General features: G+C 51.7%; 1 protein-coding gene across 2 annotated transcripts in view; it reads left to right on the top strand.

The window, feature by feature from the left end:
* SLIT3 (slit guidance ligand 3) overlaps positions 1–20793 on the top strand; it is a 619464-nt gene that overhangs the window by 554166 nt on the left and 44505 nt on the right. For both annotated transcript variants that reach the window (XM_082378749.1, XM_082378748.1), the window contains exons 24-29: positions 5117–5188; positions 6857–7020; positions 9390–9514; positions 13711–13808; positions 17636–17775; positions 19470–19563. In XM_082378749.1, coding sequence (XP_082234875.1) covers positions 5117–5188; positions 6857–7020; positions 9390–9514; positions 13711–13808; positions 17636–17775; positions 19470–19563 — 693 coding nt within the window. The remainder of the gene's footprint in view (positions 1–5116; positions 5189–6856; positions 7021–9389; positions 9515–13710; positions 13809–17635; positions 17776–19469; positions 19564–20793) is intronic.

Genomic DNA, 20793 nt, shown 5'->3' with positions numbered 1-20793 from the left:
AAAGAGGGGGAGAGTGTGTGTGTGTGTGTGTGTTGGTGGGTGGATATGAATACATTTCAGAGACAGGATATTGGTCAAGGAGCTTTGAGAACAAAACTTTGTGTGAAAACATGCTTCTCCTACCTCACTCCTCATCTAAAAACAGCCGGAAGAGAACATCCTCCTGGACATTCTAGTCCTTTTTCGAGGATCTGTGTGTTCCCTGATCTCTGCCCCACGCCGAGCCACATGCCTTGTGTGCGTGTGGTCCCAACTGTCACCCCCCAGCCCCAGCTGCAGGAGGGCCACCTGGAATCAGTTAGTGCCAGGACTGTGTCAGTGTGTGCTTGTGAGGGAGCGAGCGGGATTATCATTCATCATCCGTATTTTTTTAGCTCCTGTTCCCTGAAATAAGACTGCGCTTGCTGTTTATGCACATGCGGCTGTTCACCACTGCTCAACTGGTTGCATGGACCCTCCCTACAACATCTCTGCAAAGGGCTCCATTTGCCCTTTTGCTTGATTACCTTCAGAGACTAAGAGCTCGCTCCCTTCCCAGACAACCCCATTCCGTTTTTGACCAGCTGTTGAACGTCAGGCAATTCTGGTGAGCCAAAAGGTGACTCCTTGTGGTCCTGGTTTGGCCCTTTTGTGCCACAAAAAAAAAAAAAAAAAAAAGTTTAATTATGAATTTTAGAAGTGGGGAGTGAGTCTCAGAAACCCTGTCCAAACCACTCATTTATAAGACAAGGAGACAGATTCAGAAAGGTTTAATGACTTGCTCAACATCATTCACTTCTTCATCCTTTCCTGAATGCCCACTGTGAGCTAAATGCTATGCTAAATACCGCGGCGGGTGGGGCACAAATAGTGAGTGTAGCACAGTTCCTGCTTTCAGAGAGCGCGCGGTCTAGAACGGGAAATAGACAAACAACTACAGTACAGGGTGATGCCTGTGAAAGAGCCATAGGAATACAAGTGAGAGGCATGGAAGCCAGTACTGGCCATCAAAAAGACTTTCTGAGAGTTAGTTATCACTGCTGACATTTGTTAAACCTTGACTATGCACTGCACACTGGGCTAAATGCTTTAGTTACATTGTCATATTCACTCTTCCCATCAATTCTATGAAGAATATACCACCATCATCCCCATTTCCCAGATGAGGAAACAGAGGCTTGGCAAAATTGAGTAGCTTTCCCAAAGTGACACGACGAGGAGAGAGTAAAGTTGGGATTTGAACCCAAGACTGTTTACTCTCAGAATCACTGCTCTTAATTTCTGCTCCCAAGGCTGAGTCTGGGATGCCCGAGGGAGTTACCCAAATAGGGATGGGAGTGAAGAACATTCTAGGCAGGGAAAATATAAATTCACTGGACAGAAGCCTGGAAGTCAGGAAGGGCATGTGCGTGGGGGTGGAGGGGTGGGATATACAGGAAGCTCCAGGTGTGGCTGGAATGTGGCTTCTGGGGGTGGGAGCAGGAGGAGATGCTGTCCACTCGTCATAAGGTGGGAGCAGAACCAAGGCTGGAACCCATGTCTCCTGGCTTCTAGCCCGGTGTTCTTTCCACCACCTTCCATCCTGCTCTGTCGTAGGTTATCATCTATTTTTATTGCCTCTCATTTCAGACTTTTCTTGAAGACTGGGGGCGGAGGGGGGACATGGCCTTTTTAAAAATGGGAGTGTTTTTTTTTTCCTTGCCCAGAGAGGCCTGGGATGAGAATTAATGAGTGGGGTGGCAGGAAAGGCATGGGCCGAAAGGTGATGGACACAGGGCAGCTCTGCCAAAGTTCAGTGTCTCTCCTGGAATCCTCCACGGGGCTCCTTTGGGATGATAGGCTGCATACCTTCAGGCTTCTGCTCTAGGCGGGTAACGCCTTGAGAGGAATGGCCCCAAATATGTCCAGGAACATGGAGGGGAAGGAGTCATGACGATGCTTGCCATAATCGTGGCTGACCCGAGTGGGGGCTTACCGTGTGCTGGCCCTGCATTGCGTCCTGCACCAGCTGAACCACTTGCACTGTATCTTTAAATCCTAGCTTAGGAAGCAGTATATTAGATCCCTTCCTGACTAAAGGAAGAGAAAATCAGTTCAAACCACCTTAGGCAGAAAAAGAGAATTTATCGATGCAGGTAACTGAAAAATGCAGGAGTAGGTATTAGATTCTATGGCTGGATGCGGGTACTCCAGTGGTACTGTCAGAAATGCATCTCTTTCTGCCTCTCAAAATGAAACTGCCTCTGTCCTAGTAGTTCCAAGGAAAGCCCCAGAAAGATCTCTCATTGGCCTACTTAGGTCACATACTCAACCTCAAACCAATCACTGTGACTCCGATTGGGCAGACCTGGTCCATAGCTCTGCCCGTGAGGCCAGACCACTTGGACTCAGAAGTGGGCAGGGGTGATTCCCTAATGGAAGTGGGAGGAACTGTTACAGAAAAGAGGAGAATGATGTTGATCAACCCATACCCCCCAAAAGGTATCTACTATAAGTAGATACTAAGAATTCCTCTCTTCTGGAGATGAGAAAACTGAGGCACAGAAATAATGTCAGTTGTTTCAGGTCACACAGACAGTGATTATCAGAATAGGGATTCGAACCCAGGCTGTCTGACTCCAGACCTTAAACCCCAGGTCACCTGGGAGTGGCCTGTGTTGCTCAGAAGAGAATTCACCCACCGCATCCCACATTTAGGATGAGGATAGTTCCCGTCATCTATCATACAAACTGTGAGCACCTAGAGATTCGGAGACCCAGATTCAGGCAGCCCAGAACTGACAGGGGATGGCTATGCCCTCCAGTTGCTCTCATGATGTCCTCATCTGCATCCTGAAATTCCCTAGTCTGCCTTAACACCTCCTAAGAGTCAGGAGGGAAAAAAAAGAGTCCCGGATGCTTGAAGATGAGTCATTCCCAGTTCAGAGTTGCTTGCCTGCACCAGCTCCCTGTGAGGTGTAAGGGAGAACGAGAGGGAAAGGGGGAGTGCTTAGTGCTTCCTGGGAGGGCACATTTGTGCCACTCCCCTGGCATCCTTTAGGAGGGTGGTTGGACATGCAAGAGTCCTTCTTTGGGGGCCAAACCAGGAGCCAGAACCTGCAGTGTAGGCAGATTTCTTTAGCACTGTCCCAGTAAATTACAGCCCCATTACTCTGCAGTTTATAGAGACCTCAGCGGATCAGCTCATAATAAATGGGAGTGTGGCTTGCAGGAGTCCCAGTACCAAAGCTGCCTTTGGGTCATTTGGTGTTTTTAAATTAGGGCTTTGTGCCTCTCCAGGGGCCGGAGCCGCATTCGGAAATGATTAACAGCGGGGCTGGGTGCGTTTGCCAAACAGCAAGCAGCCGTGAAGTCATCCAAGTTAATAGCAGGCGGGAGCCGGTGTGATTCATAAATAACCACATGGATTAGAGACTAAATGATACTGATAAAAGTGTGAGGAAGTGCTTCTAGCCCCTTCTTACTCAGGGAGGTGAGAAGCTTCCACGAACGCTCTTTAGAGGACTGGGTACCCTCATCCTACTTCCTGGCTGCCTAAGCTTCACGGAAAGCTTTCACCCTGCCATTCAGGGAGACCAGGGATCTTGGCGGGGGAGCAGGGGGGGCTGGCGTGTGGGTGTTAGAAATGCAGAACCTCAGGCCCCACCCCAGACCCACTGAATCAGAATCTCTGGAAATGGGCCTCAGCAATCTGCATGTGTATTAGCCCTGATGCTCAAGTCAGCTTGAGAGGCTCTGCTCATTATTAAGTGTAATTAAGCTCACATCTATATTTCAGCTGAAGACCCAGGGCAAGCTAACATCAGCTAGAAGGAAAACAGAAGAGCAGATTCATAAGTTACTATCCTGTTTACACTTTCACAGGCAACGTTAATCACCCCCTTTGTTTAACTAGGGCTCCCTTCACAGGGGACGGTGCCCAGCAGCTACTGAGGAAACCTCTGAGTTTCTACGAATGTCACTCCTTGCATTTCACGGGCCAGCCCCAAAGTGAGTCAGCAGTTTGGGGATTTTTTGTATGCAGTGGATGAGTAATCCTTCCACGGAGGGTATAACCCATGAATTGTGGATTGGCTCATGCTGTTACTTGAGCAGCGGAGCCATGTTCCTTCAATATTTTTCAAAAACCTGTTCTCCAGGCACTTATTGAAAGCTCAGTATGTGCCACCACCCTGCAAGTGAGCATAGCTCCCAGCTATTACACCGCAGGGTGGAGAGAGGCATGATTAAAGCCAAGCAGGTTGCCTGGCCCCTCGGACATACTGTCGGATAATGCACTCAGGTGCACACAAGAACAATACCCACATATGTGTGTGGGTATTGCCACACCCTTTCCCATAAAGATGAGTGTCCGGCTCCAGGGAGTCTCCCCAGGAGCTGAGTGCCCCCTTCCCTTTGTCTTCTGAGCTGGGATTGATAGCATTTCTCAATCTCCCTAAAATCTGTCTAGGTGAATATGAAGGGGACCAGTTTCCTGATCTGTACCAGGCATCGTTCAAGACCTTTTACAAATATTAATAAGGTTAACCATTTAGTACTTAGAAAATGCCAGGCTCTACGTGGACTAATGCACCCACAACCGAAGGTACCTTCTGCGGCAAATCTTTTTGCTTTCTTTCATTCCCATTTTATGATAGGAAACCAAGGCACAGAGAGGGTAAGTAACTTTCCCCATAGTCACACAGCTGGTAAGTGACAGAGTCAGGGTTTGAACGCAAGCAGCCCAGCTCCAGAACTTCTGGTCTCAACCATAGTTCTTCACATTATCCCTGAAACCCCAGTGCCTTCACTAGATTGCTCTCTTTCTCCATGTTTCAGGTGCAAAAATGGAGGCCAGGAAAAGGAAAGTAACTCACCCAACGTTTCACAGCTGAAAGGGACTGATTTCTGATTCCATCCCGAGTCTGTCTGATTCATCTTTGTCTTTCCCTAAGCCTCTACTCCCGACATCCCTGCTGCTGATCTGGGCACGGAAACATCTGTGCACGTGACATGAAAGAGACATCCCCTCCTGCTGCTGGCAGTGGGGGTCTGCATGTTCAGAGGCATGACCGGGCCAGCCTGGGACGCCAAGAGAGGGTGCTGAGTTCAGAGCTGTTACTGGGGGTTAACCTTCTGACCTGTGCTTCTGCTTCAGAACCCTCCATGGCAACGACATCTCCAGCGTTCCCGAAGGCTCCTTCAATGACCTGACCTCTCTTTCCCATCTGTAAGTAGCCCTGTTTCTCCCCCACGTGCATCTCCTCAAAACAGAAAAGATTATAATGCCAGAGATAATACTGTCAGTGCTACCACCTCAGTATGGTTCTTTCCATATGAATAGAGTGTGTTTTATTTACAAAAATGTACCCACATTGTGCACATTGTGTGTTCTCTGCTTCGGATGCCTTCAAAGACATAATTATGTAAGCAATGTAAATATTTAATGAGAACGAACATAAAACTCTTACTACATGCTCAACACTTTAGAGGAATTATCTCATATATTTCTTACAGCAGTAAGGCATTTTTATCTCCTTATTAGACATGATGAAACTGAAGTTAAGAAAGGCTGAAGAACTGGTCCAAGGGTTGAACAGCTAGTAGGTGGCAGAGACCTGGTTCAAATCCAGGTTTGCCTTGACGCCAAAGCACATATTCTTTCTGCACTCGGCATCAGGTAGTCCCCTCCCACTTTACACAGGGGAGACTGAGACCCATAAATATTAGGTATTACGTACCTCTGCCAGTGAAAATGCTTGAGTTTGTATACCTGCTGTCTGTATATTTAATTATTTTTGTATTGTGCACATATACAACACTGATATATTATGTATGCATATTATAAAACATTCAAAAAATAGAAATGTTAAAGGCTATGGTTAAAAATCAGCAGAAGTTTTCGTATTTTCTTCCTCAAACAGCACTTTGGAGGTGTCTGCACTGGATGATACCATTTCCCTCCCCTGCACTTGTAAGCTGAGTGGTGCCTGGGAGGAGAACCTTCCTTCTACTCTCTTAGGCTCTGTGGCCGGCCCAACATAAGACAGATTAACAGGAGAAAAGCATACAAATGTATTTAATATTTTTATGTGTTATGTGGGAGTCTTCCAAAGGAGAATGAAAACCCAAAGAAGCCATTGGGCCCCAAAGCTTATATACCATTTTTACACAAAGAATGATGAAGCGTGGGGCTCTGACACGACAGAGGAGCTTGGACTAGGGGCGGTAAATCATGGGACCGGGACTAGGAAATCACGCAGAAACTGATGGAAGATCGGCGTTATTTTAGTAGGTTTGTTTGCACAGATCCATTTTGGTATCGACTCCCTTCTCTTCCTGGCCCAGGGAGGGTACCTTTCTCATAGGAAATATGACCTGCTTTTAGCTAGAAACAGCATCTGCTGTTTCTCAAGTGCCTTCAGCTCAAGATAGTCAATAGACAAAGCAGCATATTTGGGGGTGGCATGTTCTGAGCTCCTTCAGTGGTCTGAAGCTGCTTCCTAGGTTGCTGGGTATCAAAACCCTCTCTGCAGAGTACATCCTCCAGCGCAACCTTTAGTGGGGCAAGAGAGCCAGATAATCAATGGCCAGAGGTCCAGGAAGCCTCCTGGAGGGGCTGTGATTGGGGGTGAGTTGAGGATGGAATCTTACCAGGGTAGGTGAGAGCAAAGCCTTAGGGATGGGAGGGGCTTGGGTGGGGTTGAAACATCTGCAGGGATTGGAGGTACAGTCTGGAGTTCCTGACTTCACCCCAGTGAAGTCTCTGCTGGTCCTCCTGTCAGACACCCCCAATCTAGCCAAAGTCTGAAAATTCTGCTTTTCCAGAGGACCAAGACTACGGGGCCTATGGGCTAAGCTGGGCGGGGGGAGCCTGACTTCCTGCTCTGCCTCGTAGGGCACTGGGAACCAACCCACTCCACTGCGACTGCAGCCTGCGTTGGCTGTCGGAGTGGGTGAAGGCCGGCTACAAGGAGCCTGGCATCGCCCGCTGCAGTAGCCCCGAGCCCATGGCTGACCGACTCCTGCTCACCACACCCACCCACCGCTTCCAGTGCAAAGGTAGGTGCTGACTCACCCCTCCACCCCTCCCCGCCCCCTGCAGGGTCTGCTGCGTCCCCAGCAGCCTGTCAGAGCTAGGCATCTCAACAGGTGTGACTTCTAAAACCGTTGCCCTGTTCTTCCATTGGCCACACAAAGACTCAGATGCTGAAACTGATGTGGACCTGCATCTAAGGGTCCACTTGTCATTCGCTCCCCTAAGCCCCTCTGCTGCCATTTCTACATATTCCTCGTTGACCTCTTACTCTGTGTACTTTTGCATAGTTGAGAAAATCTTTAACCTGCATTTTTTACCCAACAATCTTAAAGCATAAGCATTTTCCCGTTTTACTACAGCACATTTTGGGCACATGAGATTTTGATTTGACTGCATGATTATTATGATAACAAACTACTACTGGGTTCTTATTATGTGGCAGGCATTATGTTAAGCACTTTTTCATGTATTATTTCATTTAATTCTCACTTTCCATGGAGTCATTTATTTAATTCCCCAGCACCTCTGTGGGGTCTACTTTAGTATTGTTCTTACTTTTAAAAATGAGAAAACCGAGGCTTACTGAGGTTAGATGACTTCTCAAGATCACACAGTTAAGAGAATTCCAGGTCTTTCTGATTCCAGAGTGGATAGTCTCAACCACCAAGCTGTAACACTCCATCATAACTTCTTTAACCAGTTCCTGGTTTTGAACTTTCAGAGTATTTCCATTTATTTTCTTACCATGGCTGCATAAATGTCTTTCTCTGTTTAAAATTATGTCCTTAAATAAGATTCAGAGAACAGAAATTACTGAGCCAAAGTGTATGGTCATTACTAAGGTTTTCACACTTAATGCCAAATTGATTTCCAGAAAGGGTTGTGACCAATTTTCAATCCCAGTAGCATCGTTTGAGTGCGTTTTTCATCAGACCCTTGCATTATTTTATCTCATTTTGTATTCATTGCTAATTCAATAGGTAAAATATTATATCCCCTCATGTTTGTTTTTGATTATTGGGGGAACTATTTTTTTTTTTTATAAATTTATTTATTTATTTATTTATTTTTAGCTGTGTTGTGTCTTCGTCTCTGTGCGAGGGCTTTCTCTAGTTGCGGCAAGCAGGGGCCACTCTTCATCGCGGTGCGCGGGCCTCTCACTATCGCGGCCTCTCTTGTTGCGGAGCACAGGCTCCAGATGCGCAGGCTCAGTAGTTGTGACTCACGGGCCCAGTTGCTCCGCGGCATGTGGGATCCTCCCAGACCAGGGCTCGAACCCGTGTCCCCCACATTGGCAGGCAGATTCTCAACCGCTGCGCCACCAGGGAAGCCCGGGAACTATTTTTTTTTCCAAAACTTTACTTTCCGCTTGTACTGCACATTTGCCTGTTAATGTCCTTTGCTCATCTCCTAAGGCCTCAATGTTTATTCTGGTTTACAGATATACTTTACCTCTAAAACTTCATAGTGTCCCTGGAACACATAGTCTCCCTGGAACAGACGACGTCTCTGTTCTTCGGTGAAGCCAGAGTTGAGCCAGCTGGCATTGGTTCTCAATCAGCCCATTCTGTTCACCCCACCCACAAATGGTCAGACTCACCCTGCCGTCAATCTCAGCCCAATCTCCACACTGATGACTGTCATCCTGGGATCATTTAAAGTCCTGACATGAAATAGGGCCTGATTATCCAGGGCTTTGCCAACACTGGCTGCAGCAGTAGCACAGCCCCTGTTAACAAAGCTCTGTGTAGGGATGTGGCCTCCCTCCCTCCAGCCCTGATGGCCGAGGAGAGCAGGACACAGTTGAAACTGTAATGGATGCAAAGTGTACCTGAGCCCAGTTGACCCTCCCTCATCAGCATCGTTGCTGTGTCTTCCGGGCCCATTTCTTACTTCTTCCTGCCGACTCAAGGGTTCTACAAGGAGGACTTCCTATGTGATGTGTGCCTTTGGCCCAGGCACTGTGCCCTCCTTAGCCCTGCACAGACTATTCCATGAGGAGGGGTGTCTGGGGAAGGAAAAACGGGAGGTCCAAATGGAGCCTGGGCCCAGAGCTCCCCGAACATAAAGAGATACACAAGGGGTTTCTAATTATGGTGCATTGTTTGCAGATTAGCACCAAAATCAGATCAGGCTAATTACAGTAATTGATTTGACTGAGAAGTGCTTCTGAATGATGTCCCGCTGTGATTTTTTCCTCTCTGGATGATGGCTGAATTAATGGCACTCTAGCTGCACTGGATGTGCTGGCTGCGGAGGGCCAGCTGCCCTCTGGACAGAGGTGGGAGGGGCTGGTAGCTGACTGAGGGAGGGGCCAGAGCAGAGGGGGAGGGGGGTGTGACAGTGAGCCTACTTGGGGACCTGCCACCAACGCTCTGGTTTTGCTGTCCAGGGCCAGTGGACATCAACATTGTGGCCAAGTGCAATGCCTGCCTCTCCAGCCCGTGCAAGAACAACGGGACATGTAGCCAGGATCCCGTGGAGCAGTACCGCTGCGCCTGCCCCTACGGCTACAAGGTATGACAGGAGGCCCCGCCCCCTACCATCCACGGCCCAGGGAGGGGCACTGTTCACTGCTGACCCTCCCTTCTCCACGGACAGTGGATAAGTCCACTTTACAGGTCACTCCAAAACAGCATTTGCCAGCAACTCTCCCGTTCTCCCCAGCACTGCTGGGGGCTGCCCAGTTGTATCACATTCACACGCATCGTAGAGGACCCCATATAGTCTTGACAGTGATGCAGTGAGATAAGGAGGAAATGTAATATTTGTATGTTCTTTCTTGAACATGGGGAAATTAAGTCTCGGAGAGTTAAAGTACCTCCAAGTAGAGGCATCCCTTGAACCCACCACACTGACCTCCTGCCAGGGTGATTCCCAGGTCCTCCCCCCACCTCCCTTTCCTGCCCGCAGGACAGCCAGCCCTGGAAGCACTGGCTCCAGCTTGAGGAGGATACAGGGATGGAGGATTAAAAGGCCAGCCTTCACTGTTGACAGGCTCAGATCAGCCAACGAGGGCTGGGACAGAGATCCCCAGAAATCCAGGCTAATTCCAGAATAACCCGTCCCTCCTTTTTTCTCACCCAGCAGCATCTAGAACACATTATCCTGCCTCCATATTAACATCTATAAAGTATGGATGATGTGCCAAGCACTCTGCTTGGCATTTTAGACATCTTTTCCCCTGTGAGGAAGGACTTATTGATTCCCATTTTACAGATGTGGAAACTGAGCCTCAGACTGTTGAAAGGACTTGACTCACTGGCCCAAGCTTGTAAGCAGTAGGGTTGGGTTAAGACCCAGGGCTACATGATTCCAAAGCCGCCCCACTTTCGCCTGGAGGTTTCCTGAATAGCTGAACCCCTCACTGCACGTCACTGGGGTCAGCAAAGCCATGACTGGGTCCTTATCCCCAGGACCCTCCCGGCTTCCCAGATTCCAGCCATCCCAGGGCACCCATCTGAAGGCACTAGGCACGTCGAGAATTTCAAGACAGTCCCCAGCCTGTCTGATGCACCCAGCTGGTACAAGCTGAGCAGGAGGGAGCTGGCATCCCCAGGTGTCCTGTCCCCAGGGGGATTTATGTGTATAGTGACAAGCTTGAGGGGCACACTGCCGCTGGGGAACAGGGCTCCCTGGTGGCTTTCTCAGCTGTAGCTGTGCTTCCAGTAGACAGTGTCAGAGTGCCACCTATGGGCCTGAGCCTGAGACAAGAGAGCCAAAGGCTTCCTATGAGGCCAGTCGGACAGCCTCCCTGCCTCAGGCAGCCAACCCCAGGCCTCACACCCACAGGAGTCCCAGACCCACGCCCCTGCACACACACTTACGTACACACACACACGTGTACAAACACACATACATATTGTAGGCAAAGACTAGAAATTAAGCAAACATGCTCAAACGCCTGGATCTTCAAACTCCCTTGTATTAATTCAGTGGAGAAAACTCAGGCTGTGGATTTACACAGAGCAGCAGGTGTGGACCCTGGCTTTGTCATTCCCTAGCCGGGTGGTGATGGCCAGTGGCTGCACCTCAGGCCTCCCATCTGCACACTAGGACCTGCCACACAGCCTTGCTGTGAGAATCAAGTGTACAGTAACACATGCAGCGCACCTAGGACAGTACCTAACATTCAGTAAGTACTCAGCAGCTGTCATATGGATGCCTTTTAACTTTACCATCTATGCCAGTCCCTAATACCAGGGTGTGGAATGGGCCATCAGGAACAGGTGGTATGTTGCTGGTTTCCTGTAAAGGAAGCTAGAAGCCCCAGCCACAACCTTTACAAACACACTCACACACACACACTCACACACTGGGGAGGGGGTCGTGGGGGATAGCCGAGGAGCGTCCCCAATCTAGTGGATTTGAGCAAAATGAGGCTGAAGAGAGCTGAACTGAACTAATTGACCAGGTGTTGACAATGGTGATTTTTTTTCTCACGAACATGTAAGTGACAGAAATCCCCACCTCCAGGCCCAGTTACCACATGATCAAGGGCTAGGCTCTGCCTCCTGGACTTCAGTGCTCTGTGGCATAAGGGGCTGGAGGAGACACCTCCCCCTCCCCCACCCCCAGGGGAGGAATCACCCTGGACTCCCTGGTACTTGAGAGTCCCCAGAGCAGAGAGGCTGGTCCAGGCAGGGGCCATGGAGTCCCTGCCCTGCCCTGCTCAGGGTTCTCCAGTCCTGCGATCCATGGCCCATTCATCACACACACACACACACGCACACACACGCACGCACATGCGCACACACGTGAACTACTTAGCAACAACCAAAGACCTGCAAAAGTCTTTTAATTACCCACATTCAGCTCTATCGCAGAGCCCCATGATCATCATGGTCATTATCTGAATAGCTCTTAATTATGGAGCTACCATTACCTGCCAGGTGCCTTAGATGAGTGTGACTGCTAATCATTCGTTAAGTCCGTGGGGTAGACATCATTATTCCCATTTTACAGATGATGAAAAGTCTCAGAGAGAACTAGTAATTCCCTCAAGGCACGTAGCAGCAGCCAGACTAGCACGTGCATTCAGACCGGCCTCACTGCAGAGCCCGTGTTTTGAGAGGGGCAGAGTGAGTGCCCAGCACAGCGTCGCGGTTCCCAGCGCGGGCTGTGGACTGGATGTCCGCTTGCTGCTGTGCGATCGTGGGGACAGCACCTCACTTTCCGAGTCTGCCTTCCCTCTCTGTGAGAATGCGGGTGATAACAGCCATACCGATCTTGCAGGGGTGTTACGAACATTATACGCAACATAAAACTTAGCGTGAGGCCTGGAACAGAAAATGTGCTCCAAAAATGGGAGTGAGAAGGAGCCTCGCAGTTTCCATCGACACATGGACTTTCTGAAAGGGATCCCACGTTGCTCTGGTTTAGGATAGAACCAGACCCCAACCCGAACTGCATTCTCCACGTCCCCTCCGAGAAACCTCTGACGGGCCCTTTACCTGTGACGGGGCTTGAAGGGGAAGCAGACAGACGCGGGCCTGCCTTCAGATTGCTGGAGACAGGGCCTGAGGCTCGGCGTGGAGATGGCGAGAAGGCGGCAGTACTCGGCAGAGCGGGGAAGAGGATTTTCTCGGGCAGATGGCGAGCAGGTGGTGTGGCAGCGGAAGGGCTCCCGCGATCGCCCACGCCGAGCCCACAGCCCAGAAACAAACCCAGCAGATGCCTCCCTGCTGCCACCAGACCCCACAGGTCCTCCAGAGGACCGCCAGCCAAGACTTGGGTGCAGCACTGGTCCACGGGTCCCAGGGGAGAAGCTGGACGCAGAGGACCAAGAGCTGCGCTGCTCCCAGGGACACTGGGTCTTAATGCCCACAGTCTCTGTCTCAGCCTCCCTGCACGGTGCCTTTGCCCTCGCTGTTCCTTCTGCCTGGCACGCTCTTCCCCACCTACATACGCTTGGCTCCCTCTCAGCTCAGACATCCCCTGCAGGGGGGCCTGCTCCAAAGGAGCCCCACCCCACCCCACCCAAAACTCTCCCTCACAGGAGATCTCAGTGTGGCCTAACATCAGGATCACCTGCAGAACTTGAGAGTAAATGCCAACACCTGGGCCCACGTCCAGACCCACCAAAGATGACTCTCCGGGGGGCTGTCACTTTATAGGGCCCAGGTCTGTGGACCACACTTCAGCCGTACTCCATCCTACAAGTTGTGGATTACCGTTCAGCCTCAGTGAGGCTAGTAATAACATCATCTACTGGTATTTATAGAATGCCTACTATGTGCTAGATGTAATATTAAGCACTTCCTTATTGAAAGGTCTAGTTTAATTCTGGTAAGAGCTCTATGAGGTGGGCTTGTAGAAGTTAAAAGGCTTATTATACAAGATCAAGGTCAGCCAGCCAACCAGGAAGAGGTGAAGCTGGAATGTGAAACCAGGTCTTCCTGGCTCCAAAGCCCCTGCTCTCAGCCTACGGGTTAGGATGGCGAGAAGCGGGTGAAGTCTGGGAAGTAGTGAAGCTGGGGCCCAAACTCCTGAGTTCAGCATTCCTCCCCTCCTCGCTGTGGAGTGACCAAAGGCAAGGGCTCCCTCGGGCTTTCTCTGGGTCACACAGCCGGCTTGTCCCAGGGACGGCCTCCGTGCAGCCGTCCCCCTGACCTCATCCCAAAGGAAGCTGGGAACCCACAGGGGTCTCTTCGTCATGGCAGACACAGAAAGCCTCCCTAACCACACGCTTCTCTCTCTCTTCTGCTCCTCAGGGCAAAGACTGCACTATGCCCATCAACACCTGCCTCCAGAACCCCTGTCTGCATGGAGGCACCTGCCACCTGAGCGAGAGCCACAACGACGGGTTCAGGTAACACCTCGCCCTTGGGCCTTCCCTCCTCTCAGTCTTCGTGGTCAGGCTCCTGGGGCAGGCTGAGGGAGCACAGCTGTGTGCCTCCTGTGTGTGCCCACACTCTGCCCGGCCCTTTATGTGAAGGACTCCAAGGCTCTTCACTCCCCGTAAGGCAGCTACTACTATCCCTCTTGTATAGATAAGGAAGTCGAGGCATCAAAGGGATAAATCATTTGTCCGTGGTTACACAGTAAGCGTTGGTACAGGAATCTGAATTCAGGTAGTCCGTCTCCAGAGCCAGGAGGTCTCCAAGGCAAGCCACAGTTGCTGGCTAAAGTCAGAGTAGGATGGGATAATGGCTCAAAGACCTGCCAGCCTGGTAATTCCACCACTCTTTTCTGTGTTATAAAAAAACAATAATAATAGGTGACATTGATTACATGCTCGTTATGTGCCAGGCAGTGACTCTAAGCCTCATTTAAATCCTCACGAGGACCCTATCCAGTACAGGTAGGTACTATCCCCATTTAACAGATGAGGAAACTGAGGCACAGAATTGATTGGCTCTAGGTCCCATATCCTGACACTCATTCCTGAGTCTCTAAACCCCACCTCTTTCCTCCCTGGCATTAAGAGCTCAGGAAGAAAAGGCGTAGAAGGCACTTAAGGTTCTTCTCATCCCTGTCCTTGGAGCAGGCCTTCTGCAGCTCTGCCAAACCTCAGGCCCCTCCCTGCTTCCCACCCTCCCAGCTGTGTGCACATGTCCAGTTTCCCGGGCCCTACCCTGGCAAAGCAGACCAGTGGCAATTGGCCCGTTTGGCAGCCCCAGTGAGCCAGTGGGTCAGGCGGTAAAGGAGGGGCATCTGGCGGCAAGCTGTGTGCGGAGGTCTTAGCGCTCAGGTCGCAAACAGTTATCAAAAGCCCTGTGGCCAGGGTTGCTGCCTGTTCTGCGAAAGAAATCAGGTTCTGGGCTCTGGGTTCTCCTCAGGGAACCCAGCCACCCACGTGTCCATCTGCCAAGCCCGCCCCATCAGAATCAACTCTTAAAGCAAGGCAGAGTTCGTTTTCCTGCCTGGAGCAGGCCAAACAAGGCACTCTCACCTGCTGAGAGCCCCGGGGGTGGGGTGGGGGGGAGAAACCACCCAGAAATCTCACGGTGGTGGCCACCTGGCCTCAGCCAGGAATCACATCTCCAGGACTGAGAGCGTGGCTCTGCTCCCGCCCCCTGTGCCCCCTCACCTCCACCCCCGAGCCCAGGGACCCGCCTCGGCAAGGGACAGGAGCGCCCCCTGCAGGCGACTGTGTTGCTCCCCTCTCTGCAGGTGAGCGGAAGGATCCCATCTCCACCCTCCGTTGTTGAGGATTTCAAAGGAACTGGAAATATTTTTAGGACCTAATTTTCAAGGAAAATGGCCCAGACCCACAGGATTAGGAAAATGGGGTGGAGGGTGCAGGCAATGCGGCCCACATCCCTGGGATGGTATAGCTCGTGTGGGCTCCTCAAGCAGCAGGAAAGCACTGCCCCTTGGGGCAGCACCTGGTAGGCTGGCAAAGGGAGAGCCACCTGTTCAGACGGAGGCTTTGCTCCTTTGTCCCTCCTCTATCTGTTTCCTAGAGCTGCCATAACAAAGTACCACAGGCTGGGTGGCTTGGAACCAAAGAATGGATTCTCTCACAGCTCTGGAAGTCAGAAGCCCAGAGTGAAGGTGTCAGCAGGGCCATGCTCCCTCTGAAACCCGCAAGGGAGGATTCTTCCTCGCCCCTTCCTAGCTTCTGATGGCTGCTAGCAGTTTCTGGCATTTCTTGGCCTGCAGCTGCATCACTCCAATGTCTACCTTCAGCTGCACATGGCCTGCTCCCTGTGTCTGTCTCCACATGGCCATCTTCTTGTAAGGACACCAGTCATATAGGATTAGGGGCCCACCCCACTCCGGTGAATGTGGTCTTCAGTTAACAAATGACAGCTGCAGTGACTCTGTTTCCCAATTAGGTCACATTCTCAGGTACTGGGGGGGTTAAGATTTCAACATATCTTTTCGAGGGGACACAGTTCAATCCATGACACCTCTTACTTACTCTTCCAGAATTCTGGACGCATCACCTACCTCTTCATACAGATGCTTCTCCAGTCTTGACACATTGTCTCTCTGCTCAAACAAGAGCTGTCCCTACAGCTAACACATTGCTCTTGAGATATCCTTGATAGCTCCACCCCCTCACCGCCCCACCTCCCGTAAGGTTTCCAGCGAGACTAGAAAAAAACTTTAGCCTCTTTCCCACCCTCTGCCCAGTCCGTGAACAACCCCTGCTCCCCTGACCAGTCACTCGCACCCCACGTTTACGCAGTTCTAAGGCTCCGGGGAGAGTCAGAGTAACTCATTTGAGGAAAATAGGCAGCACTGTGGCTTAAGATCTTTGGGAAACTACCCACTGTCTGGCTCTGAAGAAATGACCTTTTTCATGAATGGCCAGGGTCCCTAAGAGAAAAAAAAAGGACTTAGAGTCATTTTGCTCCAGCTCAAGAGCTCAGACCCAAGGACCCTTCCCCCAGCCTTTTGTAGAAAATGTGACCCAGTTTTCAGGCCATAGAGGGAAGGAGGTTAATTAGGATTCTAGGACCACAAAAATCCACTTCCTATTAGTTTAGTTTTGTTGTTTAGCTAAACGCCCAAGTCAGAGCAGTCTCTGAAATGGAGAGAGGCCTGCAATTCCAGGTCTGAGGCTGGAACACACGTTCGTGGATGGGGTGTATGTCCCTGGCCCCTGACGAGGGGGGATGGGCCACAGAAAGAGTGAGATTCCCTGCAGCGCTTCTTTAATCAAACGCTCGGCTCCCACCTGCATCCTCCCAGCCCCCCTCACCCCTTGTCAGCTGCCCAGAACTGACTTCATCAGTTCTGACTTACTTTGCATGCCTAATCCTGGGGATGTGGCCAAGGTCGGGCAGAGGACGGGGGTTGAGGTTTTTATCCAAGAGGTCTAACACACCAGAGACAGGTTAAGAAAATGCCTCATACTGATCTATGGTGTTTTAAGCCAGGCTCACCAGAAAGTGTTGGCAGGAGAGGGGCCCTCCCACCCTTCCCTCAGCCCCCAGAAGCTGGAGGGGGCTCAGAAGTAGCAGGAATGCCTGACAGGGAGAAATGGCATCCCTGAGGATAAGGTTAAGGAGGTGGGTAGTTTTGCCTAGAACTAAATCTAGCTGACATGTTCTGAACATTTTCGCTGTGCTGTGTACCCTTCTAAGCGTTTTACTTGTATAATCTCATTGAATGCCTGCAGCCACCCTGGGGGTAGATAATAGTACCAGTCAACAGCTGAGGAAACTGAGACGCAGAATTTAACTCCCAGGAAACCTGGTTGCAGAGCCTGACCTATGTCCTGCTCCTGCTCCAGATAAAAAGGCTGCCCTTGAGTAGAGAATCACCAAAAGGGCAGGGTTCGTCTTGCTCTTTCTCTCCTTGTCTACAAAAGAGTCTACCCAAAGGCTGATTAGGAGCCAGCTGGAGGAATTTAAGCTCTACCCAGGAAACCACATCCAGCTGGGGGAGCGGTGAAGGAGGCATGGTCGATGGGAATTGCCCCTTGGCGAGGTAGCCATCCAGGGCCAGGGGAGATGGAATACCGCCCGGAGACAGGGGGCTAGATGAAATGCCCTCTCAGGCTCCTAAGGGTCTTCCTGCTTAGGACCCCAAGACCTCCTGGGTCCACCGTGCTGCCCGGGACTTTCATCCAGAGGAGAAACCTGACTGATTGATTGAATTTCCCACCTTCCCCTCTGCCGCACCAACCCACCCCTCTCCCTGACCCCCGGCTCCCCTCTCCGCACCCACACGTCCCCACAGCTGCTCCTGCCCCCTGGGCTTCGAGGGGCAGCGGTGTGAGATTAACCCGGACGACTGCGAGGACAACGACTGTGAGAACAACGCCACCTGTGTGGACGGGATCAACAACTACGTGTGCGTGTGCCCACCAAACTACACAGGTGAGCCCCCTGATGCCCGAGTGCGGCTTGGCGTGTGCACGCCGTGGCTTGCCGTGCATTGGAAGGGTACCACTTTCTTAGCTTCTTCCAAAGACTCCACCTCCTGTCCCCCTCTGGACAAAGTCTTGAACCCCCAAAACCTGGTACTGTGCCATGAGGGGCTTCCCAGAGGCCCTCTCTCTTCTAGCCTGTCCACCCCTCCGCCGCCTCCTCCCCCCACCCTGCAAATCACTAGCTCCTCCCCACTTTGAACAGGTCCCCAGGGCCCTTTCAGCTGTGTGTTCATTTGGTTCGCGTTCATCCCCTCCTTCGGGAACCCTGGAGCCCTGGTGGTGTTTGAAGCCGGCACAGAGGCACTTGCACTGCGGTCACGCTCCGTTCGGGTCTGAACCGACGGTGGGCACATGGGCAGGGGTGGAGGGAGCTGAGGAAACACGCATTAAGGCAGTTTCCCGCCTGCGTCTGCCGTGGACCGGGGTGCAGTTCTGGTGTGTTGTACTTTGTTCCTGAGAATGGGACGTAGTGGTTTTGTCTGTGCCAGAAAACGTCAGAAAGTGCCCCCCACGGAAACCGCACCTCTCTGGGTGTCTCCAGCAGGTGAGGGGAGGCTTAGAAGGCACACAGTGCTCTCTGTGGTCTTGAGAGACCGGGGCAAAATGAGGACGGGGTGGGGGGGGGGGTGTCAGCGTATCCTCACCGCAACAGAGAACAGACGCCGGGGCTGTGCCTGTCATGCTTTTACTCCCCGGCCATCCTCAGGACCGTCCTCTGCCCCGTCCCCTGGGAGCCGCGGCCCAGGCTGCCTTCTCCTGCCCACGCTTGCCCTCTGAATGAACTTCCCTGGCTGGAAGTTTGTTTCTTCTAGATCCCTCTCCACCTGGCTTGCCGGGGGTGGAATGTGAGGAAGCGCAAAGCTCAGAAGTGCATCTGCCAGGGACCTCCCCCCTGCCGTCCTATCTTACCTCCCACATTCCCAAAACACACTTTCAGGTGGTGTGAGTATTTCAGGGCTTATATCCTTGGGTATTTATGGCCTGTTAGGCATTTTCTGACACTGTGAATTTCAAAGGGGATGTATCCAGAGACCAGAACTTCACATTCTTTCCATATTTTCTTCTCTGAGAAAATCCAAGGGGCTTACTTACCTGTAACAGGTGGGCTGTGCTGCTAAGCGCTGTCCCCTCCTCCAGGAAGCCTCTGGGTTTCCACCGAGTTTTCCCATCATCGCGCTGACAGCTCTGTGTTGTAATCAATTGCCTGCTTATTTGTAGATACACACCCCCCCCCCCGCACTAGCCATGGGGGGACGGGGGGACAGGGCCAGGTCACGGCTGTGTCCCCAGCGCAGTGCTGCCACACAGGAGGTGCTCCACAAATGGGTGTGGAAGGAAAAACAAATAAGCATAGCCCAAGGTCAGGGGTGGTTTCAGCTGCCGCCGCCCCTATATAATCAAGTGAAATAGCCAAATGGTGGTGCAGTGACCGTGCCCGGGTGAGGTCCTGCAGTCTTCCCATGGTCACTGCCAGGGAAATCGAGGCTGAGGCACAGGAGAAAGGAGACGCCAAAAGAGCAAATGCAGGGCTCCTGATACCCGTGACCTCTTGGCTAGGGGCTGGATGAACCTGACTTCTAGCCAGGGCATCCCCCCCCCGGTACCCACCCTGATGCCTGGGTTCTCTACCCACCCCACCAGGTGAGCTGTGCGACGAGGTGATCGACCACTGCGTGCCCGGGATGAACCTCTGTCAGCATGAGGCAAAGTGCGTCTCCCTGGACAGAGGATTCAGGTGAGGCTCGTTCATGCCCAGCACCGGGTCCCAAGGACTCAGCTCCAGCAGTCTGGGTTTGAGGCAGAGACTCTGGGGCTTCCTCCATATTTTTTTTCCTCTCTCTCTCTCTTTCTGCCTGTTACTTGTTTGTTACCATGTGCTTTTCTGTATCTCTGACCAGTCATGGTCTAATTCTCTTGGTCTCTCTCTGTCTCTCTTTCTGAGCCTCTGTGTCTGTCCTCTCTGTTCCCCCTCCCTCTCCCTCAGGCCCCAGATTCTCACTGTGCTGAAGGCAGTGGGTAGCGCAGGAGGTTTTCAATTCCCTCCCTCCAAGGCCCTTGCCATGGACCTGGGGGAGGAAAAGTTGACACAAAACAAAGGTTAAGAAAAGAAGCAATTCCTAGGGCCCTAGATTCTGGCTCTGAGTGCTGCTGGGGTTCTGAGGAGGTGGGGAGAAGAACCTTTTGGAGCAGAGAGGGAAGCCCCCCACCCTAGGAGGTGGGATGTGAAGTGACCACCAAAGAATGGGTGGAATTGGGATGCGCTGCGAGAAGGAGGGAGCCCCACAGGTGGGAGGAGAGTCTAAGAGTAGATGAGGGTGAGATGGGGCCATGAGCACCTCTTCTTGTGTTTTCCTTTTCTATCTGGATATCCCAAGCCTAGAGCTTACCACCAGGGAAAACGCAAGAGGCGTGTAGGGCCTCTGGCTTCAGAGGGAGCAAAGGAAGCTGCGGTCCTTTGGTGCATGCACCCTCCTTCAAGTCTGCCTTACCTGCTCCTGTCCCCTCGGAGATGTGCCGGGTGGGCTTTCACATAATCGAGTTCCCTGAGCTTGAGAGAGCGAGGGATGCCTCCCCCCCACCCTGCTTTTCCCACTCCAGGATTTGACTGCAGATCAGGGCTGTTCTTTAACTGAAGGAAGAGCAAAGGGGTAGGAAGAGATGCTTAAAACACAAACTTGAACCCAAAGCCGAGCCGGCTGGACTGACAGGAAAAGTGCTTTGGGTGTACCTAAGAAGGGGCAGTGATGGTGACTGGGCATCTGAGCTATGAAGAGTGGGTAGCATATCTGTAGATGGAAAGGAGATCAGTGGCATTCCAGGCTGAGTGGACGGCAAACTCAGAGGACGCTGGCTTGGACAAGCATAGCGAGCTTGGAGACTGGTCAGAAGTGGTCCAGGGTACAGGTCTGGGAATGGGGTGCTAGAGGCTTAGGACCAGAGATCACGATTCTCTACTACTTGTCCC

This window comes from Balaenoptera borealis (assembly GCF_965194805.1).
Source record: "Balaenoptera borealis genome assembly, chromosome: 2".
Lineage (NCBI taxonomy): Eukaryota > Metazoa > Chordata > Mammalia > Artiodactyla > Balaenopteridae > Balaenoptera > Balaenoptera borealis.
The sequence above is the reverse complement of the archived record's forward strand: the minus strand, read 5'-3'. Positions and strand labels throughout refer to the sequence as shown.